The sequence below is a fragment of the Aythya fuligula genome, chromosome 25 (genome assembly GCF_009819795.1).
Source record: "Aythya fuligula isolate bAytFul2 chromosome 25, bAytFul2.pri, whole genome shotgun sequence".
In the NCBI taxonomy this organism is placed as follows: domain Eukaryota; kingdom Metazoa; phylum Chordata; class Aves; order Anseriformes; family Anatidae; genus Aythya; species Aythya fuligula.
Genome location: NC_045583.1, coordinates 3,625,414 through 3,653,095, shown reverse-complemented (window position 1 = coordinate 3,653,095; position 27,682 = coordinate 3,625,414). Strand labels below are relative to the sequence as shown.

Sequence of the window (27,682 nt, the reverse complement as noted above, 5' to 3'; positions counted from 1 at the left end):
TGGACCTCCTGAGCTGAATTCTCTCAACTCAGTGAGGAGCTTTTAATTTTCAAGCTCAAAGGCAGTCCGTTCCCTTGGTATTCCAGCTACAGAATCTGTTGTACATTTTATAGGCAGTTTCCTGGCACTTCCAATTGGCAGCGGCGAAGTCGAGACATCTCAGTTTTTGTAGACAGTGACAAACATTAGGGAGTGATGTGGCCAAAATTGTATCCCGTTGCCTTCAGCTTCCCATGCCACAAAGCAATTACTGCTGGGTCAACTGCAAGCAGAGCGAGGTACCACTGCAGAGCAAACCCTAGGCTGCAGGAGGCACGGTGCAAACTTGCTTGGAAGGCTTTTGTTTCCCTGAAAATTCCTGAACTATCTGCTCGGGGTACAATTTGCAAAGGTATTTCCAAAGCATTGTGAATTGTTCTGAAAACAGAACAAAAAACCAGCAAAGCCTGACAAGCCCTTATCTCTGCAGACACTGGGGTTGCTATCTGCCATGGAGCTGCACCAGTGGTAATATGGGGATAACTTTTGGAAGACAGCATGCTGAGCGCGGGCTGGCCCCGAGTATGCACACAGCTGATTATATTTGTAGCTTTGAAGGGCTCTGGCCACAAAAATGGAGGGAAAAAAACAAAAAGGGAGGGAATAAACAAGAAGGGAGGGAAAAACAAAAAGGGAGGGAATAAACAAAAAGAGAGGGAATAAACAAAAAGGGAGGGAATAAACAAAAAGGGAGGGAAAAAACGAAAAGGGAAAAAAAAAAAAAAAGGAAGGGAAATAATGAAAAGGGAGGGAAAAAGAAGGACTAGGACTGAATGCTCAAAGTGCACTGTAGGAATTGCAGAGCTGGGCTTGACGAGCATTCCCGGGGGGGCTCCGGGACTGCTCCTTTGCAGCCTGCCCGGCCGCGGGGGCAGCTCGGCGTGCCCCCTGCATCCCCGCGGGACCCCGACCCCTCCAACAACCCCCCCCCCCCTCCTCCCACGGCTCCCAGCCCCCAACCACCCCCAGGACCGGGCGCTCCCGCTGCCGGCCTCCCCCCAACATGGCAGCGGCTCCCGCGGCCGCCCCACGTGCTGCCAGCCCGCCGGCGCGCCGCAAGCCCCGCCCCTTTGGGGGCGTGCCCACCGGCGGGTTTCGGCGCGCCGCGCCGGCAGCGGCGCTTCCGATTGGCCGAGAGCCCTCCGGCCCCGCCTCTTCGCCCGCCGAGGCCCCGCCTCCCGGCGCGCCACCCGCGTCCCGCGGCCGCCGCAGCGGAGCCGGCGCTGCCCGCCCAGCGCCCATGGAGCTGCTGTGTGTGGAAGCCGTGCCCCGAGCCCCCCGAGCCGGGCGGGACCCGCAGCTGCTGGGGGACCGGCGGGTGCTGCAGAACCTGCTGAGCCAGGAGGAGCGCTACAGCCCCCGCGTCTCCTACTTCCAGTGCGTGCAGCAGGAGATCAAGCCGTACATGCGGAAAATGCTGGCGTTTTGGATGCTGGAGGTACGGCCGCAAATCCTCCCGCTCCTCACCCTCCTCCTCCTCCTCTCCTCCTCCTCCAGCTCCTTGCCCGGACACCCAATTTTATTTTATTTTATTTTATTTTTTTGCTTTTTTTTCTCGCCCGCCCTCCGTGCATGCAAAGCGTGCGCGCCCCGGGAGGCAGCTGGCGGCAAACGGGGAAGGCAGCGGCCGCCCCCCGTGCACCCGCCCGGCTCCCTCCTGCTGCCTGCCGGGGGCACGGGGAAGGCTCCGGGCTCCGTGCGAGCCGCAGCTGCGGTCCCCGGCATGGAGGAGGCTGTGCCCGGAGGGAGGAAGGGGGAGGCGGGTGGGCAAGGCGGTTTGCGGCGGGGCAGAGCCTGGGCGAGTGGTGGCTGAGCTGGGAGAAGCGCTGGCCCCATGCAGCAGGAGCAGCCCCCCCGAGATCCCAGCGTGTGCCCCCAATTCCCCCCCGGTAGTATCCTGCCATGCTGCTCTTGGGCCCCATTCATTCCCTGCTCCCCAAAATCCTGGCCCCAAATCCTCCCCCTCTGCAGCCTGCTAGCCCAGAGGCTTGCACACACCGCATGGGGCTGAGAATGCCTCGTTGAAGGGAGAAAATAACATTGCAACCATTTACTTCCCTAAATTAAAATGAACGAGGCTCTCTGCGGGATGCAGCTCAGGGGGGAGACCTCACGGGCCTCTTTATGGGATGGTCAGAGCGAGCGGTCTCAGCAGAGAAAGAAACAGCAAGGCATAAGTGACGTTGGGATCCAGCCTGCCCGCTCGCCACCACAGCCACCCTTGCAAGAAGCTGCCTGCTTCTGTCAAAAGAAATGAGAGAGCGCTTTGCTTTTAAAAAGTCTTTTTTTTTTCTTTTTTTTTTCTTTTTCCTGTTCGCATTGTTTTGTCGCTGCAAGCCTCTGTCTGAGGAGGCTCCTTAGATAAATGCAGCTCTGGAGCCTGTTGCTGCGGAGCTGTGAGGACGGTCAAAAAGTGGGTGACACTTCGGGGTTGGCACGGGGTTGCTGCAAGATTGCAGCGGAGGGCTCAAATTCGGAGCTCTGGGGTTCTGCTCGTGGCTGTGGCTGGGGGGGAAGGAGGAAGACTCCTGGAGCCAAGCACGGCTCTGCCATCGAGCCTTCCCCTGCCCCTGGGCTGCTGAGGGTGGAATTGCCAGGAGTGGCTGTGGATCCTGCACCAGTCGGTCTCCAGCTGGAGGCTGCTGGAATTGCTGCTTTTCCCTGAGGTCCTGAGTCCTCCCAGAGCAGAAAACGGGCAGCCGGCTGCGGGCATCCCTGAGAGCAGTGGAAAAGGCAGGGAGGGGGTGGAGGGGTTGCAAATAAAAGAATCGGGGTGTTAAAGTCTCTGTGGGCTCTTTGTAACTGCGCTCGAGCTCTTCTGCTTTCCGCAGGAAGATGAATGGAGCCGTGCAGCATTTGTTGCTGGCGTAACCTCGCTGCAGCCGTAGGCTTCACACCTGTAGCTGACTTACTCCTTAGCCCCGTGGAGCTGTCAGAGCCCTGCAGATAACCGTGCAGCACCACCACCAGAAGCTTTGAAGCTGCGGCGGTGCAGGCAGGGTCTGGAGAGGCCGGTGCTGATTAAAACTTCCTTTTTTTCTTTTTTTTTTTGTTTTGTTTCGTTTGATCGGGTTTTGTCAGGTGTGCGAGGAGCAGAAATGCGAAGAGGAGGTCTTCCCCTTGGCCATGAACTACGTGGATCGCTACCTGTCCTCGGTCCCCGTGCGGAAAAACCACTTGCAGCTCCTGGGGGCGGTCTGCATGCTGCTGGCTTCCAAGCTGCGAGAAACCATGCCCCTGACGGTGGAGAAGCTCTGCATTTACACAGACAACTCCATCACGCCTCAGCAGCTCCTGGTAATCACTCCCCCTATCTCAAAGAGCCCTCCAGCCCCTCCCCAGCCCTTATCTCCCGCACGCTGCTGCTTGGCACCGTACCTGCCCCTGGGGCTCCTCCTCCTCTTGTTTTTTTTCCCCCCTGTTTCTCCACCTTCCTCCTTGTTCCCCAAACCAACCTCCTCACCCCCTTGCCACGGTGGATTTGGGTCTGTTGGTGGAGCCCTTCCCATCGTGGCAGAGCCTCGCTCCCTGCTGTGCAGGGCAGGATTGTCACCTCCGCTGTCACCTCCACGCTCCAGAGAGCGTCCCCTGAGCCTGAAGTGCTCGCTGGCAGCACGGAGCTGCCACGCTGAGCCTGCTCCTGGGGCTGCTTTGCTTTCGAGTGGCAGCTCTGGGGAAAAAAAAGGCATCTGAACAGTGCAGAGCAGGAGGAGGGGAAGCATTAAGTGGGGAGCTTCCAGCAAAACGGGTGGACCTGGGTTGTGCCTTCCAGGCTGACGATGCTGCCAGGTGAAGGGCTGATGGAAAAGCTGGGAGCGTGCTTCGAGTTAAAGCAGGGCTGCTCTGCCTGTCCCATCAGACGCTTAGGTGGCAGCTGCGTGGGCTCTGAAGGCAGAGCTTCTTGTCTGATACAAGCTGCTCAAAGCAGAGATCCAAACCTCTGAGCTCAGCGTTGCCAGCAGGGGAAGGACGCTGGAGAACCCCTTTTCTCGGGGGCCTCCTGTGCTGTCGGTTCTGAGCTCTCGGGAGGAAACGGCCACCTCGGCTCGAGTGACAAACATCCCTGGAGACGGTTTGCCTATGAGAATTTCTCGGGGTTAGTCATCGCCTTATTAAATGTCTGTTTTGTTTTTTTTTTCTGGGCTGGGGGTGGGTGAGACGCTCTGAGCGTGTCCCCAGGGTGGGGAGCGAGCCCACGAAACTTTCAGGTGTGAGATGAAGGCAGTTCTGGTAACGGGAGCTCGGCTCTGAGCATGGTTTTTCCAAGTGCTGGTGAAAGTTGGGGAAAATCCCCTCACCTCCCTGCCTCTCCCTGTAGGTTTTTGTGGGTGGCTGCTGCCATACGCAGCCCTCGTGGAAAAAGCACATGTGAGTAACGGTGAGGGATGGGAACGCAGAGGAGATGCAGGTGCTGGTTGCTTCTCTAGGTGCTGAGCTGTGGTCGTGCCGTAGCACCTTGCTGCTGGGGCTGCCCCAAAAACTGTGAGCAAAGGTTTTGTCCAGCTGTCAGTGACATTTCACCCTCGGGAGCAGCTTCTCACCTATCAGTGTACCCAGGACTGGGTTCATCACGTGAAGCTGATCCCAGCCTGGAACAGAAGGGTTCCTCCTGGCCCTGGGGTAACGACTTGCTCGCGTGCTTCACCTCTGTCTTCCTCTCCGATGCAGACCTTGAGGGCAGTCCTGCTGCCACCAGCCCTGCAGGTTAGGGGACATCAGCACAGAGCTTTTAGCCATTTCTGCAGCCCGGATCGTGGGCCACAAGGAGCTGGACTTGGTAGGCACCTTGTGCACAGCTGCCACGGATCCCAGACGTGCCTTCCTCTTTGATTTCTTCTTGGTGAAGGTTTGCTTCTTTCAGTCAAATTTAAGCTTTGTTTCTAGCAGAACCTCCGGAGAACAGGTGGGCAGAGGAGGTGCTGACACGCAGAAAGCACCAGCCTGCAGGTTTTCCTTCGCCCTGCTGCAGCGCTGCCTCCCCCCTTGGAGCCTTTTCTCCTTCCCCCAGAGGTTTGTCAGCAGGAAGCTGTGGCTAAGCAGGGCCACAATATTCATCTTCCCTCCTCCAGCCGGTGTTGGGGTGGAGATGGAGGAGTAAAACCCCGTCTGCTGCCTGCTGCTCCCTTCTGATTGTGCAGGGCTCTGTACCGCAGCTCTTTTTTTGTGCTTTCCCCCACTAAAACACTGGGACGCTCGGCGCAGCTGAACACCCAGCCTGGATCTCTGATCAGGGTGCTCCAGCATCAAAATGCACTTGGGATGGACAAAAGGGGCTTCACCAGGCTTGCTTTTGCCTAGATGCTCCTTGCCTGGAGCAGAACCCGCTCGGGTTTCCCTTTGCTCTCTGTAAAGACGGAGCTGAGGCAAGGGCTGCGGCTCCGTGAGAGGTTTGGCGTTGCCCCGAGACCTGCCAAGAGTTAATGCCCTGATTACAAAACCAGGGTGAGCTGCTCTTTTCCTCCTCTGTGCTAATCGTGGCGATGTCGCCTCTCTTTCACAATCTTGGGGTGGAAGAGGGTGGGGAGGGGAAGGGGAGCTTCTTCATCAGGGTCCGGACAATGGCGCATCCTGGCCTCCTCTCGTGGAGCCGTGCCATTTCGGCTTCCCTCCCGTCCTCCCAGGGCCCTCGGAGGAAGCTGGCTCCCTTTCCCACTAGGTTTGCTTCCTTCTCTTGCAGGGATGCTTGGCACCAGCTCAGCGGTTTAGCAAGGACACATCTGAAGCAAAAATCTTGATGAAGTTATTCTAGGGAGAAGGAAATGATGCAACAAGGGACTTGTCCATTTGGAGGAAGTTGGATTTCCGTCGAGGGCGTTATCTAACCTACCTTGCTTGGCTTTTTTTTATTTCTTAAAGACTTTGCTGGCCTGTGCAAGCGAGCACTCAGCTGCTTGGGGGTCAGGGAGAGCACTTGTGGGTCACCTTCATCCTTGGCTTGGGGGCATCTGCCTGGTTTGCCCCTGCTCTGTTGATTTCCCCCTGAGATCTTTGATCTGAGGTCAATTCTTCCAATTTCAGGTGTTTCCTAGCAAAGACCCCAGGCAGGGCCAAGCCAGCGGGCAGACGATGAAGGAAGCAGCAGTGACAGCAGATGATGAGGAGTGAAAACAGGAGAAAGGGGTCACAGCTGAGTAGGAAGGGTTGCTCACTCGTGATAAGCATCGACCTTCCAGGGCGCAGGCTCGTGGTTCGCCTCCTCCTTGTCGCACGGGTGGGGTGGATGCGACAGCTCCTGCACCTGAATTCGGCACCTTTACCTTCAACATCCAGCCCTGAGGTGTGCTCCGGGGGATGGAAACAAACGTTGGCCCCACGTTTCCTATCTGCAGCTGGACTTTCGTGGCTTCTCATTTCTGTAGCTGTTGGGGAGGGTGGGTGGCCAACAGCGACAGCTCTTTCCACCCTCCTTTTGAGTCAGCCCGCGAGCACATCAGAGCTGGCGGCTCCCCGAGGCAGTGATAATGAGAAATGGCAGCTTCTCAACTCGAGTGGCAAAATCAGCTTCTTTTCTCCTGCAGGCAGGGCTGCTGCACAGAAGGAGCTGGGCTCTGCTCCCTGCCCAGCAGCGTTTACGCAGACTCCTCGCAGGCGCCTGTGGGTGGTGGTGAGGGCAGAGCCTGCTCCGTGGGGTGGCTCTCACTACATAACGGGAGAGGTGGCACGGCTGGCACATCCCAAACAGAGTTTGCAGAGCTGCAAACGAGGAAAACTCTTCTTGTTTCTTGGATCCTGCTCCACGAGGGTGCAGAGGCAGCAGCCAGGAGCTTGAGGCTGTGTCGCCGCAACAGGACTGCGAAATCTTGTCAGAGCAGGGGAGGTGATGGGCAATGCTGGCTGCTTTCCTTCCTTCTCTCTCTTTTTCTTTTGGGGGATGCAGCCAGGAGAGATAAAGGGTGCAAAGCCTGCAGTGGCACTTCCCAGCCCCACAGGCGCTGGCTGAGCCTGGGGAGCTCTTGCAGGAAGGTGCTGGGCGCAGTCCCGGTGATGGGATGCTCGGTGGGCAGCGTTGGCAGCCTGCAGCCCTTCCACGGGGAGGTTGGAGCGGAGAAACAAAGGAACTTTTTCCACTTTCTTCCTCTCTTTCATTAGCCAGGCAGAGGCTGATTCAATTAGGGGCAAAACAAAATGCCAGGAAAAGGATGTTTGCTGTGCGGAGCGGCGCTGCCGTCGCAAAGCTGCTTGCCTATCTCTTGCAGCCTTTTGTTTTGCTTCTTCCACAGATGAAGTGATTCAGAGATTCTGCTGTGCTGCTCCGAGTGGGAAATCCCAGGGGCTAGCAGGAGAGGAGCAAGGAGCAGGGGGTTTTGGCTGGAGAGTGGCTTCCTCTACCTAAATCCCATGAGCCGGTGACAATCCTCGGCTCCTGTCGCCTTTGGCCAGCATCTTGAGTGCCAGCTGAGCCTTGGGATCAGGCCCCTTGTACCAACGAGGTTTTCAAGAAGGTGGAAAACCTTTTTATTAGCTGTTAGAGAGCTGCTTTTGTGCAGATGGTGTGCTGGAGCAGCCCCAGTGCGGCAGGAGCCAGCGCGGTGCCCCCCCAGGTGAGCTCTCGCTGCTGATCTGCACCCTGAATCTGCTCCTGGAGATGAAATGTGTCCCAGCAGGGCTGTGCCTTCTGCCACACCAGTGTGAATGCCACGTGCCCCTGCCAGGAGCTGGCATACGGCTCTGGGAGGAGAAGGAACAAGGGTCTGGGGGGTGCTGGGCTCCCCTCATCCACTGGGGGCTGGCTCCGTGCGCCGCGATCTCCGGCTCCTTTTGGTGACCTCAGCCCTGGGTCTGCACGGGGGCCGTGCTCCCCCCTTGTGCAGAGGTCGGGATGGGGCTGCTCAGCTCTCGCCCTCGTGGCAGGATCCCCTGGAGGTGCCACCGGTGTCCCAGCTCCCCAGGAGGCTGGGCTGATGCTCAGGGAAGCAGTTGGCTTTCCTAGCGAGGCTGCTGGCCCTTGGTGGCTTCCAGCTGAGTGACAGCAGGGACAATGCGATGCTCCATCTCTCACAGCTCTTTTCTGGTGTCACCTGGCTGTGTGGCTGCGATTTAACCCATGGCCAGCACTATCTTCTTCAATTAAGCCTGGTCTCTCCCCCTTTACTTCCATCCTCTCCTTGAACCAGGCACCCTAAAAGCCTTGTGCTGCGGTCCTGAGGCTCTGGAGCTTCTCGCTAGGTTGCTTCTTGCTTTTATGCCGTGGATTTGGCTTAAAAATGCAGAAAGCCTGGCAGGCTGGCCATCCATATGGGAGACCAGTGAGTGTGTTCCAGCGAGGCACAGCTTTCTGGTTGGAGAAGCACGGGCTGCGAAGCGGCAAATGGCGCGTTTGGGACTCGGAGCAGGTTGAGCAACGCTGCTCATTTAAGCAACCCAGAACTGGTGTTGTTGTGTAAGGGGAAGAGCGGGTTTAAAAAAAAAAAAGAAAAGAAAGCGGAGATCGGCCTTTATGAAAAAAAAAAAAAAAATCTCACTTCTTCAAATCCATCTGTTCTGGTGCTCCTGTGGGCAGCGCTGACCTCGTAATCTTAGAGCGCTTGGGAAAGAATAGAGGCTGTGCGGGGTGGGACTCACCCTGAAATGGAGACACCTGATCCCAATCCCAGCTCAGCTCTGGCCTTCCAAACCTAGAGCCATGCTTGGCTCCTGCAGCATTTCCTTCCCCTGCAGGCTTGTAGGGCTGTTCTTCCCCACTGCAATCGGGGAGGAGGGACACGGGAGCATCTTCTGCACCCTTTCTGGTGTCCCTGGAGCCTTTTTGCCAGACCCAGGTCTGCTGCTGACCCAGAGGATGAGGGCAGAGAGAAGTGGGAAGCCGAGTGCATGGGATGCAGAGGCTTCCATCATGTCTTGTGGGGGAATTGGGGCTGTCGGAGAGGTTCAGGGTGGGTGGGTGCGGGCTGCCAGAGGCATTCCTACACGGGTGGGAAGGGAAATGATCTGGGGAGATGCTGCTGCTTCTCCTGAGACTACTGCCAGGGGCATGGTCATGGCCAGACAACCTCAGAGCTGCCCAGCGTAGCGAGCCCAGGACTTGCACGGCCTCTGTGTGAGTTTGGTCAGCTCCTGCCCCAGCTAAGCCGCATTGATGTGGCTCACAGAGCCACTGAGGCTGGAACAGAAGCGATGGCAGAGCGGGGAACTGAACGTAGGGGTCCCAAATGCTCTGGGCGTGGGCCTCTCCTGGTTTACACCTGGCCAGGTGAGAGCTTTGGTCCCACGCTTCTGTGACCCGCTGGGCGCTGACTGCCACGTGCTCACCCTGGGCTGCTCCGTGCGTCCTTGTTGGTGCTGGGACGGGCACCCAGAGCTGCGGGAGGCTCAGGGGGTGCGGGGAGCACTGTGCCTCCTGCCCCTTGCTCTTTTTATTGCTTGTGCTGCTGCAGCAGCCTCGCAGAGCACGGGAGCGCCCGGAGGAGTGCCTGCAGAGCAGAAGGCTGATCCGACTGCACCTGGGGAAGAAGAAGAAAGCAAGACTTGGCGCTTCCTCTTCTGATCTTTGCTCCAGGCTCTGCAACAGCTCAGGGCTGGAATTGTGCCATGGTGGCAGAGCAGGGCTGTTCCCTCTTCCCTTCCCCGTCTGATGGGTTGTGCTGTTTAACTGCCCTTCCCTGAGCTCTGGCCATTTATCCGCCCGTGGTTCAGGTGGGAGCTTCTCCACACCCCGCTGAGTGCCGTGCTCTCTGTCTCTCCGCAGGACTGGGAGGTTCTAGTCCTGGAGAAGCTAAAGTGGGACCTGGTCTCGGTGATAGCAAACGATTTCCTGGCTCACATCCTCCACCACCTCCCGCTTCCTAAGGACAAGATGGAGCTGGTGAAGAAACACGCGCAGACCTTCATTGCCCTGTGTGCCACAGGTGGGTGCCTGCTCCCGCTGGGGTCATACACTGGGGGGGTGGGCAGTGGTCCTAGGGGTCTGGCTGTGTGCCCTGGGGTGCTGGATGCCCACCTGCACTGGGATCGGAGCACTTTGCTGCTCGGTGATGTGTTTTCTGTCCCTGAGGAAGCAGGGTAATGGTCCTGGGGGCTGTTAGCACCGTGCCCGGGGTGAAGGCAGGGTTCAGTACGAGCCTCCATCAGCCCTTAGAAGTCCTTAGATCAGTGTCATCTTCAGGACCTCTTTTGGTGAGACAGGCCCAGAGAAATAGCTTCAGGAATCCCGCTGCTGCGATGCTCCACCAGTTTGCCATTGCTCTGATCCTATTTCTCCCTGCTCACCTGGAGACACCCCCCTGCCTGGCCCCTGCTGGTTTTCCGGGGAAATCACCCTCCCAGGAACCTACAGCTCACACACAGCCTTGCTAACAGCTCCTTTTTGTCCCCGTCCTGCCTCCAGACTACACTTTCGTCATGTACCCGCCCTCCATGATCGCCACGGGCAGCATCGGCGCGGCCGTGCACGGGCTGACGCTCTCTGTCAACGACTTCAGCGGCGAGGCCGTCACCGAGCTGCTGGCCAGCATCACCGGCACGGAGGTGGTGAGTGTTCGCCGGGGTGGAAACCCTTCCTATTTCTCCAGCTCCCTCCTGGAGGGGGAAATAAGCTGGCCGTAGCGCTGCTGACCGCGGTTCGAAGAGCACCGAGAGGTTGGGGAGCATCTCCGAACGCCGTGCCCTTGGTCAGGGCCACGGTTGTGGTCGGCTCCTGGCCCCCAACGCCATCTGTGCGGAGCTGGGGAGCCTTTGATGAGCGGCACAAAGGGCAGCGTCTGTTCCCTGTGCGGACAGGTGTCGGCAGGATCGGGTTGACGGGGTGGGATGGGGCAGGGGGAGAGAAGCCGGGCTCGGCATCTGCTCACCTCCACGGTGTCTGGTTGCAGGTGCCCAGCTCGGGGTGAGAAGGGGGCTGGGGGCACGGAGCCTTTTGGGATGCTGCGTTGAGGGTGCTGGGGGGCACCCGCCTGCCCCTCTGCTGTGATTTGGATGAGGAAGGGGCACCCGTTGGGCTCCCTGTGTCCAGGTTGCTCCTGCTGCAGCAAAGCAATCGGGAGCCTTTATTCTGCCAGGGCCCCTTTTGATCCTTTTCTTCAGCCGGGCAGGGTTGGTTTCAGTCCCCTGACGGCAGCGCCGCGGCTTGGGAGAGGGCGGGAGGCTGCAGCCGGGCTTTGTGTGGGCACAACGGACGGGGCAGGAGGACGTCTTGCTTTCTTGGTGTGGTTTTGTTTTGGTTTATTTTTTATTTTTTTTTTTTAATTTTTTTTTGTTTGCGGGAGCCTGTTTTGAAGGCTCAATCAGTGCAGCCAGCTGCTCGCAAGCTGCTGCGGTGAATGGGGCAGGAGCTGAAACCCGCTCCGGGGCAGGGCTGCTGCAGGGAACAGGTGGGAAGCAGGGAGAGCACCACGGAGCGAGGGGAGCCGAAAGGGCCGGGGATGGCTCTGCTGCCCTCCAGCAGCCCCTGCCCAGCTCCTGGGATGTGGCTGCAGCACCTCCGGGCTCCCCAGGGATGCTCCCGGCCTCGCAGCATCCCTGGGCTGTGACTCGGTTTCCCTGTCAGCTTTGGAGCTTCGCTTGTGCCTCGGAGCTGCCCGTGCAGAGCAGGATGAGGCCCCGTTGGCTTCCCAACGTGCCCCCGAGCTGGAGCAGCCCCACAATTCGGCTGCCCTACGGGGTCGGGCTGAGCCCAGCCGCCTCCTGGGCTTCGCTCGCAGGTGAAGGAGCCGGGCTGCACGCAGCTGAGCCACAAAAATCTGCCAAAATTACCTACAGAGAGCCCAGCTGCGGCTCCTGAGATGCTCCTCAGCCTCCATCCCTACCCATAAAGTGGGGGCAGCTCCCGTGAAACCCCTCAGGGACCCCTGATCCCCCCCTGCCCCACACAGCGTGATGGGGGCCGGCCGGGCTGCGGGCGGGCCGGAGGCCGCGCTTACTGGAAGCAGCAGTGGGGAAGGGGAGGTGGGCGTTGCTATTTTTTGCTCGCCACATCCTCTGTCAGTTTCTAAGAACCGGCGGTGGATTCCTGGTAAGAGATTTCGATGTGTGACAATATCCCGCCAGCCTGCGCGGCCCCGCGGCGGGCAGCTCGGCGCCGGCCTGGAGGTGCGAAATGTCACCTCGTGCCCCGGGAGCTGGGGGGGTGCCTCGGGGTGTCACAGCGCTCCGGTTTCGAGGGAGAGGGGTTTCCTCGGCTGGTCACAGCTTCTGGAGGAGAAGAAAGGGGTTTGCCCTTGCTGTGAGCAGCGATATGCCGTCCCCTGCACCTTCCTGTTCGTGGGGCTGGCGGGTCCCCGGCACTGGGCTCCCTGGGGAGGCTCCCGAGGGAGAAACAGGATGGGGAGAGCCCTGGGAGAAGCTGTGTAGCCACAGCATCACTCCTATAACATAGGAGCATCAATCCTATAGCATTGATAGCTTGTGGTGCTGTCAGGTCTGGCTGCATGGGGCTGCTCCCCGCTGACCCCGTGTCAGGAGGCTCCCAGCGGGAGCTCCAAGAGACCCCACATGCAGGGCCTAGGGGGGCCAGGAGGGTCTCCGAGGTCTCCGTGCGCACCTTTTCCTGTGTATGGACCTGGGAATTGGGTCATCAGGTGGGTCCTGGCCAGCCCAGCGATGTCGGGCTCTGCTCCTCCAGTTACCGATGGAGGGGGAGAGCTGAAATCGCTGCTGTGTGCTCCGCTGGAGCTCTGCGGGGCCCTCGAGGGTAGCGGGGTCTCCTCCATGAGAATGTGGTTGAGGGGGGAGAAGGCAACAGAGCGTGGGGCTTCTCCTGGGCAGGGCATAAAGCGTAGCCAAGCTGGAGATACCTGGAGGAAAAAAACTGCTGCTGTGTGCTTGGATGCTCCAGGGGGCAGGGAGATGGTCCAGCAGCTGCTCAGAGCTATCCTAAGGGCCCTCACCTGTGAAGAGCAGAGAACTGAGGCCTCTCTTCCCATTCCCTCTCCCGCAGGACTGCCTGAAAGCCTGTCAGGAGCAGATCGAGGCAGCCTTAGCCGAGAGCCTGAAGCAAGCTTCCCAAAGCCAGCAGGAGTACAGCACCGCCAAGACTGCTGCCTACCCGGCCAGCCAGCCCACCAGCACGCCCACAGACGTCACGGACATCAACCTGTGACCAGCCTCCCCTTCCCAAGAGCCGCCCAGCCCCGTGACAACAGGACCTGGCCCCGGACACCCAAATGTGGCTGCATCCCTCCTCCCCACCCAGAGCACGCCGAGGATCTGCTCCGCTTGCTGGCTGCGCGCCGAGGGCTCCGCGCTCGCCCATCTCCCCTCCTCGAGGGCAGGAGGAAGGCATCTGGGGGCTCCGACGATGGCCACGGGGGCTGGCGGGGCTCACCGCTGCTTGGACTCCGCTCGCTGGCTTCTGCGGGAGGCAGGGGCGAAGCGACCCTCCTCGTGGTGGTGGGGTAGCAGGAGTAGCCGGGGCGGGGAGCAGGATCCAGAATGAAGTTGTAAAACGTTCCCTAGCTCCTGTTCCTCCCAGCCCGGGTGCTGCTGCCTGCTCTCTCCTCGGGTACGTTGACCCTGATGACTTCCAGCCCCTGCGTGGGCCATCGATGGTGCACAGCCAGCCTCGTACCCGGGCCTACGTGACCAAAATGTTGGTAGCCCCCCACCTCCTTCCCCAGGCCGGGGCACTGCCGGCCCGCTGGGCTCGTGAGGAGCAAGCATCCAGGAGGAGAGAAGGGTGCTCGTGGATCCCTGGGTCCTGATCGCTTCGTGCTGGGTTAGTTGTGGCTCCTGGGGGGCTGGCGTGGCTGCTTCTGCTTGGTGATGTGCGTGTGGCTTTGATTCTTGTTGCCATTAGATTTGGGATTTGCGGGTTTGGGGCTTGCTTTGGGGGAAGCGCTGCTTTTCCGCGTGGACACCACAAGTCCTCGTCCCCGGGGAGCGACCCCTCGGGCGAGGTTTGGGCGCGACGTGCGGAGCGGGGACGGCGCTGCCCAAACGCAGACCTTGGCAAATCACCTTGGCTTTCTGCTGCCCCACCGAGGCTGCTTAATTTATTGTTAACTGCTCAAAAAAAAAAAAAAAAGGGGGAGGGAATAAGACCTGCTGTCCCTTGCTGTGGGGCCTGGGTGCTGGTCTCCTCTCCTTCTTAAAGTGCCTTTATCCCTTCGTCCCCTTCCTTTGCTCCCTGAGCGCTGGGAGACTCTCTCACTTTGGAAGCTGGGTGGTTTTTAGGAAGCTCAGATGTCAGACTAGATTTTACGAAATCCATATGAATGTGCTGCTATAGTCTGAAATGCATCTTCACTCCTCCAAGGCAGGGATCTCGGGTGCCGTTCAGGGGGGGCCGTTTTCAACAGATACATTCACGGGGGTCCGCGTTGTGTCCTCACAGGGTGGAACATTCGCTGCGCACTTGATTTGAGAAGTGATTGCATTTTTGTTTCGTTGTTGTTGTTGATCCTGTCTGTTAGTTTTTATATATATATATATATAAAAAAAAAAAAGTGTTTTAAAAAGAAAAAAATAATGCTGCTTTTCTAAGAGAACTATTACAGTGTAGAATTGTATTAACTAGGAGAAGCCAGAGAGACTCTGCAGGGATGGGAGGCAGGATGCTGCTGCTCGGTGACCGCCGGCCACGTGGATCTGTGGCTGCTGTCCTCCTGGGGGGGGATGTGGGGAAGGATGTGGAAATCTTCCGTTTATGGTGCCGCTAGAAACAAAAGTCTTATCAGGTGGAAAAAGATGGGGCTGCTGCTCTTCCCCCCCACAGCCCAAATCGGCGCGAGGAGCCATCTGCCACTGACTCCTGCTAGCAGGGCGGGCGGGGGGCGCGCAGAGCCTGTCTGTACGAGAAGAAATTTTTTTTATATATAAATGAGTTTTTAATTTAAGAGTAAACTGGTTTGGTGTTCGCACGCGAGAGTCCCGCTGCTGGGAAAATCAGAGGATCCTATGATGTTCCAATAAAGTATTTTAAACCAGAGTGACCGTGTCCAGGGTTTTCCCTTTGCCACCTGTCCCCTCGCCGAGCTGTGCCTCTGCCCCAAATTGGGCTCGGGGTGGGGGGGGATCCCCCAGCGCAGGGGCTGCCCCGAAAGCCTCCAGCCCTGCGTTTCCTGAGCAGGATGAAAGGGAAAGGGGCAGGTAGGGCACCATCAGTGCCAACCCTGCAGGGAGGTGGATGCCACGGTGCCTGCCCCACGCTTTGCACATCCGAGGGCTGGGGAGCAGCACCCTGGGGTGGCTCAGGGCTGGATGAACGTGGCCAAGATGCTGTGGGAAAGCACTGCAGCCTTCCTGCGGGCACGATGCCCGTGCACCGAGCAGTTTTGCAGCAGCTGGAGAGGAGGCAGCGACTTCACAGCCTTGGAGGGCACCTTGGAAGCCTCCCCTCTTGCAGGTCGGTGCTGCAGCAGCTCGGGCTGCGCTGCAGCGAGCACGGAGGGTGCGTGGGGTGAGCCCGGGTATCGCCCTCCCTCATCAGCTTCTGGCTTCTTTAAAGGAGATAAAAATCAGGAAGCCAAGGAAAACGTGCTGCGGTGTGCAGCCGGCCAGGGCGTTGCGTGCTGCTCCTCTTCGCGTGGCTTCTGCTGCTGCCACCGCTGCGTCACCGGGGCCGGTGCCAGCTCTGGGCAAAGCCAAGGTGGCAGAGGGCTGAGCTGGGCACAGCAGGAGGGGTTTTTCTCCCCGGGCTGTGCCAGACATGGTGCTGCTTTCAGGGATAAGGCTGGACATGTGTGAGGTACGCGCCTTGTAGGGCTCTTACTGGAGGTTTTCCCCTCTGCTCCTGGCTCTGCTGGGCTGCTCTGGCCCTGCACAGGGTCCCTGGGGTAGCTGGGTGCTGTCCCCTGCCTCTGCCTGGTGACAGCCGAGCTCAGGAAGCTCTCAAGCACCACCAGGAGCACTTTTTCTCACTTCTTCTTCTTCTTCTTCCTTAGAGCGCTTTTAGGCTCTGGGAACAGTCTGGGGGTGCTCAGCCCTGCGCCCCCACCCTTCCCGCTGCAGGAGGGAGCCGCTCACACCCCAACCTTTACCCAGCAGTGCAGGGACTGCTCAGCAGCCCCGCGCTCCTGCAGTGCAGGCTCAGATCTGCAGCTCTGCGAGGAGCCTGAGGCTGGTGGCTTTGCTCTGCCACCTGCTGGGGACAAGGCAGGGCCAGGAGAGGACAGGGCAGGAGGATGGAGCCAGGAGAGGTGCGACTGGGGGGGAAGCAGAACCACCCTGGGACTGAAGGACCTGGCTTCGGCTTTATTTTCTGCTACAGGGAGAGAAGAAACCCAACTGCCCTCCCAGCTGCTGGTGGCACGGGGCTGCCCTGCCCCGCGGTGAGCAGCGTAGGGAGCACCCAGGCTGCGTTTGGAGCAGCAGGATCCCGGGGAAGGAGGGTCCTGCACGCCTCCTGGGGGGCTTCCATCTCAGAGGGCTCCCAGCAGGTCGGGCTGCGGCCGTTCCCTGCTTTTTTTTTTCCCCCAGCTCACTCCATGGCTGCGGGCGGCTGCCCCTCCACGTCCCGCGTCTTGGAGTTCACCAGCTCCCTGCGGATCTCGGGCGAGATCTGCGGGTGGCTGTGGAACTTGAGCAGCTCCAGCAACGCCTCCTTCTGCTCCGAGGCCAGGTCCTCCTTGTAGCGCTGGGCGAAGGCCAGGAAGCACTGGTGCCACAGCACGGGCAGGACCCGCTGGTCGGTGCGGAAGGCCAAGAAGTGGAAGACGAGGGCGTCCACCACGCGGAAGGGCAGCGCATACTTCTTGTCGATCAGCAGCCGGAGGAAGATGCTGTTGGCGCCGCTGTACTGCATCTCGGCGAGCTTCAGCATGGCCGCACTGCAGGGGGAGAAGCACAGGGGTGAGGACGGGCCCAGCACGAGCCAGACACTAAAGGGACAGACCCCGCGCTGCAGCCCTTGAATCTCAACCCTGGATAAAGCTGAGGAAAGCCCCTCAAGGTTGAGGTGCTGAGGGATGGATCTGTGGTGCCGTGGTGCTGTCCCCAAAGGGGAACCGTTCCCCACCCCAGCAGCCCGGCCCCGCTGTGTTACCTGGAGTGGAGGACGGGGATGGAGCACTTGGTGAGGATGCTGCCGATGATGATGGCCTCCCGCAGCGTGCAGGTCCCCGACTCGCACAGGGGGATGAGGATGCCTGCAGAGAGGGAAAAGTGAGGCACTGCCAGCCCTAACCACAGCAAGGGGAGCTGCTGGACACGAGGTTCAGCCCCTTCTGTCTCACAGCACACCTGAGCCTACAGAATAACAGCTCCTCCACCAGCTGTTACAGGGGCTGTGGCATCTCTCTGCCATGCACCCAGCTCCAAACACCCACAGGTTGCTGGACAAGGCAGAGATCAGGCCTGAGACAGCTCACAGCTTCACAGATCCCATGTATTTGGCAGGATCTGTGCAGCCCTACAGCGCCCCGGGGGGGTTTGGAAGCTGCCCTGCCCACCAAGGGGGCTCCCTGCATCTCCCCGATGTCTTCTCCACCCTCTGCCTTCCCACTGAGCCCCTACAGGAGCAATCTGTAAAGGCAGTGGTGTGCAACACGGGGCCCTGCTGAGCTTCCCAGCAGGAGTCCCTACCTTTGAACCAGGCTCCTGGCTTGAACAGAGCCTTCTTCAAAGCCATGTAGAGGTGAAAGTTGAGGCGCTTGTACTCGGCGATGTCATCCCTGACCCGTGGCAACAGCACCAGGTTGTAGAATCTCTGGGCCATCCTCTCTTTTAGGTTGGATGAAAATATCCTGGGAAACGCAAAGCACAAGGCGAGGGGTGAGCTGAGGCTCGGGAACCAGGTCCTGGGAGCAGGTGACTGCAGGAAACTCTTATAGGACATCTCAGACGGGGCACTGGGATCCCCTGCGACTCCCTGCACTCCACAGGAGAAGGGAGGCAAGAGCATGACACAGGTTGGTGTTTTGTGTGTCTTGTTCCACTTACAAAGGAAAAAAAACAAGGTCAGCAGCTCCCGGAGACGATCTTACCTGGTGGCTTGGTACATGGCAGCCGCTGTCCACGTCTCTGGATCTGTAATGTAGAGGATCTGCTCCCAGTTGGACAAGGCAGGAATGATTTTAAATGCCTTGGGGAGTTTCCCACTCCTGTACTTGGACAGCACCTTTAAAAAAAAGAAATGGATGCAGCTGTGGCAGCGACATGCAGGCACTGACAGCACGGCGTGGGACTTGGTAGGATTTGTCTCATGAGCATAAGAAAGCCACCCCTTCCCTTCACGTCTCCACTAGGAAAGGACTGTCCTGGGTCCCTGCTCAATGCTGCCTGCTGGCGTGGCAGCCACGGGGCAGAGCTCTTTGGCCTTTACCTCTCTGACACCCTTGTAGACCTCCAGGACGCGGGGGTCGAGCTGGGGCATGGGGCAGCCCGATATCTCCGAGAGCGCCGTCTCCACCTCCGTCTGCTTCTCCGTGATCTTCTCCATGATGATGTCGGCCAGCGTGCGCCTGGGGCGAGAGCAGGGGGGGAATGGGCAGGGGGCACGGTGCTGGGGACCAGCGGGCACTGCCTGGAGCCCCGTGAGCCCTCCATCCCCATCCTTGCCATCCCCATCCACTTGGTCCCTCCATCCCTGTCCCCTTGGCCCCTCCATCCCCAGCTCCTTGATCCCCGTCCCCTTGGCCCCTCCATCCCCATTCCCTTGGCCCCTCCATCCCCAGCTCCTCCACCCCCATCCCCATGGCCCCTCCATCCCCGTCCCCTTTGGCTCCTCAGTCCTTGTCCCCTTGACCCCTCCATCCCCAGCTCTTCCATCCCCATTCCCTTGGCCCCTCCATCCCCAGCTCCTTGATCCCCGTCCCCTTTGGCTCCTCCATCCCCATCCCCTCGGCCCCCGTCCCACCTCAGCGGCGGGTTCTTGTTCATGAACATCTCGATGGCCTTCTCATCCTCGGGGTCCACCACCACCTCCCCGCCCCGCGCCGCCGCCTGCTGCAGCGAGGGCCACTCTTCATCCTCCTCCTCCTCCTCCTCTTCCTCCTCGGACCCAGAGCCGCTCAGCGCCGGACCTGCGGGGACCAAACCCTTTGCTGTGAGCCCAGATCCCCGAGCTCGGATCCCGGGGGGCTACAGAGGGGGGGGCACGGAGGTGGGGGGGGTCTCACCCAGCGCCCTGCTCCTGTGCCGGGGGGCTGCGGGCGCTCCGGGGCCGTGCTCTGCCTCCAGCTCCTCCTGCTGCCTCCTCGCTTGCTGCAGGATGCGCCGGGAGAGCCGGGCATCCACGTATCCTCGGCAGCCTTCATCCTCCTCCTCCTCCTCCTCGGCCCGGCCGCGCCGTGCCCGTACCCGGGGGGCCGCGTCCTGCAGGAGCTGCTCGGGCAGCGGCACCGCGCGATCGGCTCCGGCCGCCGAACCCCGGGACCGCCGCACTTTGGGCATGGTGGGGGAAGCTCCGGGGGGCTTCGGTGTTGCCGCTGAGATCGGTCCCGGACCCCTCAGCCCCGCGTGCTCCACGCGAGACGGCCCCACGCGAGGTCCCCCCCCCGCCCTCTCCAAGCGGCTCCGCGCCCGGCCCCTTCCGCCGCGCCCGGCCCCTTCCGCCGCCGCCGCTTCCTCCTGCGCCGTGGAGGACCGGGAGGGATGGGGGTCACCTGGTGAGGGGAGGGGGTCCTGGGGGGTCCTCAGCCTCCCCCCTGCTCCTTCCCGACCCCGTGGGGCCGTCACGCGGGGGAGGTGTCGGGGGGGGGTCGTGGAGAGGGCTGCGGGGGTCTCCGGAGCTGGGGGATGCTGGGGGAGCCCCCCCGTGTGTGTGTGTGTCCCGGGAGCCCACGCGTGTCACCCCCTTGAACCCACCCGTGTCCCCCCGTTGAGGCCATGCATGACCCCCTTGAACCCACCCATGTCCCCCCTTTAGCCCACCCGCGTCCCCCCCGCCCCCATTCTCGTCCCCTCTTGCACCCACGCGTGTCCCCTCCGTGAGCCCACGGGCGTCCCCTCCTTGCTCCCACCCGTGTCCCCCCCTCCTTAGCCCACCCGTGTCCCCACCACCCAGACTCTGCGAGGGTCTCAAAGCCTTGTTTTTATCCCCCCCCCCACGCACCCAGCGTGACGCAGGTGCCCGTGGCCGAGGGCAAGAGCGTGCAGCAGACGGTGGAGATGCTGACGCGGAAGCTGGAGCTGCTGGGGGCCGAGAAGCAGGGCACCTTCTGCGTCGACTGCGAGACCTACCACACCGCCGCCTCCACCATGAGCAACCAAGGTGCACGGGGGGGGCACCGGGAGGGGCTGGGAGCCCCCAGCTGGGTCACCCCAAAAGGGTAGGGGGCTTTTCTGGGCATCCAGTGGCACCCCGGAGGCTTCGCTTCTCCCCGCAGCGCTCCGTGGTCTTCCCTTGAAGCTTGCACGCGGTGTGCTGCTGAAATCCTGGCTGCATCTGGAGCTCTGCTGCAGGTTTTGGACGCAGCGGCAGCTTTTTCTGCCAGCCACGATTGTTTTACTCGTTACGCTGAGCTCTCGTGGGGAAGGAGCAGCTGGCTCGCTCGCTGCCTGCAAGAGATTTTCTCTAAAAGAGATTTTTTCTACGTGGAAAACGCGTGCTGTGGTTCCGTGCGCCCTCGCAGGCAGCCTCCCCGGGGAGCTGAGACATCCCTGCAGGTCGTGCGGGTGCTGTGTGCCAGTTTGAAGGTGCTGCTCTGCCCTCTCACCTCTGCTCTGTCCCTTTCACGTTGCCTCCGTTCCCAGGGGTGGCTGCGCTGTGCGGTGAGCCCTGTCCTCAGGCTCCCCGCTCGAATGTTTGCACCCCAGCCAGGTCTCGTTGCTGTCAGCGTGGTTTTTCCCCGAAGCTCCTTAAGGTGCTGCTTCCAGCTGCGTAGTTCTGCTGGCTGCCTTTTGTGCTGTGGAGGATGCTGGCAGCATCTGCCCGCTGCTGTGCCCTTCTTCTGAGGGTCTGCAAGCTGCAGGATGTGGGGCAGAGCTCCCAGGGCAGTGGGGAGCAGCTGTAGGGGAACAAGAGGCGTGACGTGACCCGCTTGTGTCCAGGGCTGTGCTCAGAAGACCCCCTGTTCCCTCTTGACATGGCAGGCCCTGAAATGGCAGCTCCAAGCAAAGCTTGGCCTGCTCGCCTCGGGACTGTTGTGCCCCCTCTGTCCCTGCTGCACACTTGGGTTTTCACCTGAGTTTTAAAAACGCTTCGGGAGCGTCTCTCCGGTGGCTCTGCAGCTGCAGAGGTCAGCACTGAGCCCTGGCAGCCTCTCACAGCGTGCCTGCACCCGGATCCATTTGCAGCCACGAGGGCGGCTTTTTGCTGCTTTCCCTGCAGCCGGAGCTTGCACAGCCACGTCTGGAAAGGTTTTTTAACCCAGGCAGATAAACGAGAATCAGTTCCCACTTTTACAGCACAGTACGAGCCAGGCATGTCCTTTTTTCCCCACATTCCAGAGTGAGCCAGGGCCCAGCCCTCGGTTACTGCGGGGCTGAGGTCTGGGTGCCCAGCCCTCTGCTCGGGATCAGGGGGTGCTCTCTGCTGAACCCCCGTCCTCTGGGGATCCAGGTCACCCGCCGGTCTTTGAGTTGTGCTGTGCTCCCCTTGGCCAAGGGGTGGCTGCAGAAGGTTGTTTTTTCCCCATTTGAATCTTAAAAAGTAAACACAATCTTTTCGTTGAGCCGCTGGACGATGTAAAGTGTGTGTGAAGACACATTTGGAATTAAGGCAGCAAGGAGGACAAAGGGAAACCAGATGTTTCTTGCTTTAAACCCCATACAAGCATGGGGCTGCTGGTTTCACAGCCCAAACACCGTCGCTCTTCTTTCAGGGCAGACAGGCAAGCTGATGTACGTGATGCACAACTCCGAATACCCCCTCAGCTGCTTCGCCCTCTTTGAAAACGGCCCCTGCCTCATCGCGGATACCTACTTTGACACCCTGATGGTGAAGCTGAAAGGTTTTTTCCAAAATGCCAAGGCGAACAAGATAGAGAGCCGGGGCACCCGCTACCAGTACTGTGACTTCCTGGTGAAGGTGGGCACGGTTACGATGGGTCCCAGTGCCCGTGGGATATCCGTGGAGGTAAGAAATCCTCTCTGAAGGATACAAAATACAGCTCCGGGTAGGGAAATCTTACGCTGGAGGCTTGGCTAGAAATCCTGAGTCCCCGTTCCTTGTGTGCATCAGTTGTGCTCCTAGTTTGTAGTCGATGTGTTCGTGTGTGTGGCAGGCAGAGCATTTATCTCCTGTTCACAACGAGGTTTAATTCAGGCAGGTACTTTAGGGCTCAGCTGTGCCTACGGAAAAGCCTGTCATTGAAGTGTCGATAAACACAACCCTGAAGGGATGCCATCAAACTAAAACGCTGCTTAAAGACCTGACACACAACGCGGGCAGAGCACTTAAGGTTGATAAACACACCGGGGTGAGGAAAGCAGCCTCTTCAGCTGCTCATTTCATGCTGATTTGGGTTTGGCTTCCTTTCCCGATCCCAAGCGGCCAGCGGCTGGGCCGAGCAGCCCTGGGGGCGAGCAGGGCTCTGGGTTCTGCTCCTGCAGTGCGAGGCTGCTCCCTCCTCAGCAGCGTGCTCGGCGTTGAAACAGTCCTGCCTCGTGGGGTGCTGACCTGGATTGCTGCACCGCGGGGCGCTACGAGGGCTCAGAGGCTGGCATCAAACGGCTTCCACTCCCTCTGTGCAGCGCTGGGGCTGCTGATGAGGCTCGAGAGCATCCGAGCAGCGTGCCAGCTGCCGGCGGGTGGGAGCTGGGCTGCAGCGAGCCTGGAAATCGAAAGGGAGCTGCTGCAGGTTGCAGGAGGATCTAAGAAGGCATTCGGGGAGGTGTTTGGCTGAGTGGAAGTGTGAGTCAAAGGCTCACAGGCTGTGGACAAGCCTCAGCTGGGCTTTAAGACATCTCAGGCAGGGGAAGGGCAAAGCAGAGGAGGTCAGAGCCCAGACATCTGCGTACGTTGGTGCCTGGCAGTCTTTGAGACGGCTGAGCATGAGATCTTTAAAGGTCTTTCAGAATCCGAGCTGCTGTTTTGCTAAACACACAAGTGCTGTTATCTGCCATATAATTAATAATCACACCGCATCTACCCAGGCAGGTGTTCCTAGCCAGCAGGGATGGGATTGAGAAATGGCTCGGTTCTTCTCCGCTGGAATAAACACAGATGTTGCAGTGGCACCAGCACTGCTGTTGACCTGGGGTTAAACAGAAGCTTGTTCTACCCGAAACTTGAGTTCAGGACCAGATTTGCCAGCTGGCCCGGTTGCTTCTGTTTTGGTTTAGCAGTTTCTTCTCAGGGTTTGCATTAGGACATACCCCTGATCTGGGACTGCAAGCCCTTAAATCCCAGTGCTTTGTCAGTGCACACCTGAGAGATGTCACAGCCAAATGAGCTGTCGGCTTAGCAGCTCGTGGGAAGGAAGTTTGCTTTTGGATGGGGTGAAGTTAATGCAACATGTGAACCAACGTCCCAAGACTTCCACCGCTGGGGATTTAGTAAGAGCAATGAACTTGCAGGGTGTATTTTTCCTTTTCTTCCCTTTTGAAGGGATTGTTTGCGTGTTCCTGGCGTATCCTGTTCGTTTATGTTTGTCCATCGTGCTTGGATTTGCTAAATGTTCTCTTCTTAGAGGAAAAGAAATTGGTGTGTATCCCTCTGCAGCCACAGCACTGAGAAGCTGGTCTCTGACTTCAAACCCTTGACTAAATATGTCTCAAAACTCACTACAGGGAGGCAGAGAGGAATTTGTGCTGTCTCCTGCGTGGTTTTTGCCCCTGCTGTGCGCTTCAGGGCTGCGGTTTGTGTTGGCAGGTAGAGTACTGCCCCTGCGTGATAGCCAACGACTGCTGGAACCTGCTGATGGAGTTCATGCAGAGCTTCATGGGGAACCACACTCCTGGCGTCCCGTCCGTGTTTGGCACCAAGCACGACAGCATCTACAGCCCGGCGGACACCGTGGTGCAGTACATGGAGCTGTTCAACAAGATCCGCAAGCAGCAGCAGGTGCCTGTAGCAGGAATCAGATGAAAGGACATGAAAGGACTCCCTGGGGCTCTGTGCAGAGCGACCGCATCCTCTTTCCTGCCTGCCATGTGGATCAGGAGGCCCTCCAAAAAGCGGCGCTGGAGCCAACCCAAGGTTTTTTGTTTTTTGTTTTTATTTTTTCCTTCTAAATCTCTTTGCCCCGTTCACGGCAAAGGTTTTGAATGCTGTGCGTATTTCTTGTTGCCCTTTGTATTTTTGGGGGGAGTGTGTGTGCTCAGGCCTATGGCTGCGATGGTTCTCAGCACCGTGTTTCATGCAGGGGATTACAGATTGTCCGCAGAGGGAGGGAAAGGAGAAATTCCAGCCAAATGCATGCAAGGGCAGAATTTCCTTGAATGCAAGCGGCTACATGAGAGAGAGGATGTTTTCTTTATTACTATTTTCTTAAGATATCCACATGAAAGTGTCATCTTTTTTTCCTCAAAATAAAAAGCTGTATTTTTGTGAGGAGATGGAGTCTGTCTGCCCAGCAAGCGCTGTGCTGCTTTGTATTGCTTATTTACAGCTTTTGAAATTTTCCGTTGCGTGGAGACTATTCTTTAGCAGAGTTTTATCTTTGATTTGGTTCGAGAGCTTTATACCCCTGAAGCAAACTAATTTCCCTGTGGCAAAATCTACAGGAATTCTTGCCTTCCTATTACGGGTATGTTCTTAGCTCGCCTTCATCTTTTATATCTGATGGGAGTATTAAAATCTTCCACCTCTCCGATGCTACCAATGAAGCCTGGTGCTAAATAAATAAATAAGTCTGGCAGGAACCTTCTCACGCACTGAAGAAGAATACCAACTGCTTTATCTCATTGTTTGAAAGCTCTGTAATGAATGTCCCGTCCCTGCACACCATTTCTCACTTGAGAAATCCTGGTGACTTCAGCAGATTTACTGGAGTAAGGAAGGATTTGGGGAATAAGAGCCAAAAATTTATTGTGAGGCTTAACTACACGATATCACTTGAATATTTTTCAGTGGTGATTTATTTTTACAGCAGGAAAACCAGAGAAATTAGATCCCTTTTGAGCTATCTGTCCCCCTGGTTTTACATATTCAGCATCTGTCTGGCTTGTAGCGGTAATTTTTCCCTCTCTCCCCCCTGCTCGGTCCCAGAATCAGCAGAAACACCCTCATTCAGCAACCAACCTTTGTGCTGAACTTCCTTCGTGGTTCCTGGGTAAGGCTGTGCTTAGCGGGGTTCCAGCTCTGCAGCCCACGTCCTGGGTAGGAAGAGAAGGTGCAGGGAAGGTACAAGGATTGTGTTAGAAGGGGGACAGGAGGTTCCTGGTGAAGAAGCAGCGGGCATCTTTTGCTCAAAAAAATATTTGTTGGTTTCTTGCCAATACGTGGGCCTGAAGAGCAAGTAAAACGGAAACAGATTTGTCCTAAATAGATTTTTCCCTTCTGCAGCAGTAGGCAATAAAGAAGCTGTTTTGTTACTTGATTTGCTGGCTGGTGGAGAACTAATTATTTAGAAATGGCTTCTTTTTGATTATCGCTTATACCTGTAAACCTAATTAACTCTTAGAGTGCTGTAGGCGTTTAATAAATTTAATCAGCCCTGGGTTCAGAAAGATCTGGCTGATAAGCCGGAATAAATGGCACAAAGCACCATCAGCACCCGAGAAATTCCAAGGTGCTGAATGTTCTGAGTGTTTGCTCAGGTTCCTGACTTGTGCGCTGACTTCAGCGGGACTGTTAATTTATTAATTTTCAAGGGATGGTTACAGAGCCTGCCCTGCTGTCGTTCCATGTTAGCTAAGTGTGCCTGGGAAAACAAAATGGTATGTTTTTTTTTTTTTTTTTTTTTTTTTACAGATAGTTACTTCAGTCCTCTGTCCCTTTTTAAATCTTAAGGTTAAAAAAAAAATTCCTTTTAATGACCGGATTAGTCACGCTGAACGTTGCTAATGCTTTCCTAATTCCCAAAAGATGGTCTTAAAAATATAAAACGTGTGCTGGAATCTCTGGGGACTTCTGCTCTTATTAATACATTGTACTGTTCCTAGGGTAATAAAACCGGACCCCTTGAGCTACATTCTGCCTTCAATTACACCATTACAGCCATTGACGTCAGCAGGTTTCCACGCGTGTGAGGACGGCGAGGATTTAGCCCGTTATGGCTTAGCAAAAACGCCCGTTGCTGGAGCTGCATTCTCTAAACAAGGGGATCAGCTGCCCCACACGAGGGGCTGCCTTTACTCTGGGGCTTTTTACTTTCTCGACGGACAAAATAACTGTGTTTTTCCCCCCCCCCCAATCTTATTAGCTGCAGTAATCCTCCTCGTTCTGCCCCCCCTGCATCAATATGGCAGGTTAACGTGGCTTCGAACACGCTAGTCTGCATCTTAACAAGTCTTCAGGGGGCTTTCAATTGTGTTACATTAATGGATTGAGCCAGTGTAATTGAAAACCACCCTAATTTTGCCTGTCAAGGCATGGTCTGGAAGGTTGTTTTCCTGCTGCTCCCCAGTGTTTTCTCAGTGAATGTAAAATCTGGAGGGAGAGGCTGCCAAGCTCTATTCCCGTAGCCTCGTGGATCCTTTTTTTTTTTTTTTTTCTGCTTCTGCACCTCTCGAAATCACGGCCAGTGCTGTTGCTTTTAGTCAATTGAAGCCTGACCTGGAGGGGATTGGGGATCCTGGGGATGTGGGTCTCACCCTTGCGTCCACACAGCCTCTGCTTTGCCAGGAGGGGGAAAGCTCAGTGAGCTCAGTGATGTTCCTGGGGTCACTGACGCTCCAGTGGTAGAGGCAGAGCCCAAGCCGCAGTGCTGCACTGGGGGTATGTAGGGTTTTGCTTTGTTTCATGCTGTGGCATTTTTTACGAGGAAGTACTTCCATAGCAGCTGCACCCTGCTAGGCTTTACAAAGGGAGCGAGGACATAAAGGCCTCATTAATCTTCAGTTTTAATTCTTAGCAGGCATTGCAGAATAAGGGCTCGTTCCAGCGGAGAGCCGTTGCTCAGAAGTGCGTGACTGTGGATTTCTTTGCAGGTACGGCTCAAAGCAGAGCAGGCATTGCTCAGAAAGGGAAGGTGTTGAGGAAGGATGACAAAGCTCTGAGGAAGTGGAACTTGTGGGAAGGCTGCCTGGTGAAGGAGCTCACGAGGAGGCTGTGGAGCGTCCTTGTGCCACGGCAGAAGCCAGCAGGCTCCCACCTGTCGCCATAAATTGCAGTGCTTTGCCTCAACACCAACTGGGATTGGGCTGGGTTTGGGGAGAACGCTTTGTCTCCGTGCAAAGGAATTAATTGTGTTTCATTTTTTTTCTGGACTGTCATCCTGATCTTAGCACACAAGAAGAAGCAGCGTCCTCCTGTTGCCATGCCTTGGCAGGGGTTAGGTGTTCCTGCAGCCAAAAGCCTGTTGCAGCAGCTGCTGCACGCATTTCTTGTGACGTGCCTCAGGCGTTCCCTGGGACAATGGTGGGCACTGTGACACCGCTGACCTGCGGGTTCCTACCCTCAGGGCCACCTTCACAACCCCTCGCCTGCAGCCTTGCCCCAGCTCCGTGCTGCCCTCAGACCCTTGGGGTGACCTCCTGCAGGCTGCAAAAAAAAGTGAGTTGTGCCCGTGGGTGACACCAAAGTGTGGCCGTCTCCTGCTGGGGACAGTTTGTGCTCCTGGCTTCAGTGCTGGTGGCCCCGATAAACCAGGTCACCGTTCCTTTGGGGACAGAGTGCGCGTTTTTGGGGCCTCTGGGTGACCTCAGGGTAGGGCCAGCGTGGCTTGTTGGGACAACATGTGGGACAACGGGGTCTGTGGGACAAGTGTGTGTGACAACAGTGCTT

At 57.8% G+C, this 27,682-nt stretch overlaps 3 protein-coding genes across 4 annotated transcripts in view; 2 read left to right on the top strand and 1 right to left on the bottom strand.

The window, feature by feature from the left end:
* CCND3 (cyclin D3) overlaps positions 1-13,236 on the top strand; it is a 39,848-nt gene extending 26,612 nt beyond the window's left edge. The window contains exons 1-5 of one of the 2 annotated variants that reach the window (XM_032203449.1): positions 1,280-1,477; positions 3,121-3,336; positions 9,725-9,884; positions 10,364-10,506; positions 12,911-13,236. In XM_032203449.1, coding sequence (XP_032059340.1) covers positions 1,280-1,477; positions 3,121-3,336; positions 9,725-9,884; positions 10,364-10,506; positions 12,911-13,072 — 879 coding nt within the window. In that variant the 3' untranslated portion in view covers positions 13,073-13,236. Of the gene's footprint in view, positions 1-1,279; positions 1,478-3,120; positions 3,337-9,724; positions 9,885-10,363; positions 10,507-12,910 lie in introns of those variants that run through there. The other variant, XM_032203450.1, reaches the window with a different exon arrangement.
* Positions 13,237-16,383: 3,147 nt separating this feature from the next.
* On the bottom strand, positions 16,384-19,393 carry BYSL (bystin like). The gene is made up of 7 exons (XM_032203161.1): positions 19,029-19,393; positions 18,767-18,932; positions 18,233-18,371; positions 17,895-18,028; positions 17,494-17,654; positions 16,955-17,057; positions 16,384-16,739 (listed from the first exon to the last, which is right to left on the bottom strand). The coding sequence occupies exons 1-7, from the start codon at positions 19,300-19,302 to the stop codon at positions 16,391-16,393; spliced, it is 1,326 nt and encodes a 441-aa protein (XP_032059052.1). The 5' UTR covers positions 19,303-19,393; the 3' UTR covers positions 16,384-16,390.
* An 85-nt stretch (positions 19,394-19,478) lies between these two features.
* Positions 19,479-25,657, top strand: MED20 (mediator complex subunit 20). The gene is made up of 4 exons (XM_032203434.1): positions 19,479-19,517; positions 19,968-20,122; positions 21,675-21,928; positions 23,666-25,657. Exons 1-4 carry the CDS (start codon positions 19,504-19,506, stop codon positions 23,879-23,881), a joined length of 639 nt encoding a protein of 212 aa, XP_032059325.1. The 5' UTR covers positions 19,479-19,503; the 3' UTR covers positions 23,882-25,657.
* The last annotated feature ends 2,025 nt before the right edge of the window (positions 25,658-27,682 follow it).

Excerpts from the sequence above, each read along its gene's own strand:
- BYSL (XM_032203161.1), bottom strand. The coding sequence starts at position 19,302 with ATGCCCAAAGTGCGGCGGTCCCGGGGTTCGGCGGCCGGAGCCGATCGC. Across the intron at positions 18,029-18,232 it reads TCTACAAGGGTGTCAGAGAG|GTGCTGTCCAAGTACAGGAG; the intron begins GTAAAGGCCAAA and ends TTTTTTTTAAAG. Across the intron at positions 17,058-17,493 it reads GCCAGGAGCCTGGTTCAAAG|GCATCCTCATCCCCCTGTGC; the intron begins GTAGGGACTCCT and ends CCCTCTCTGCAG.
- MED20 (XM_032203434.1), top strand. Across the intron at positions 20,123-21,674 it reads CTCCACCATGAGCAACCAAG|GGCAGACAGGCAAGCTGATG; the intron begins GTGCACGGGGGG and ends CTCTTCTTTCAG. Across the intron at positions 21,929-23,665 it reads CCCGTGGGATATCCGTGGAG|GTAGAGTACTGCCCCTGCGT; the intron begins GTAAGAAATCCT and ends TTGTGTTGGCAG.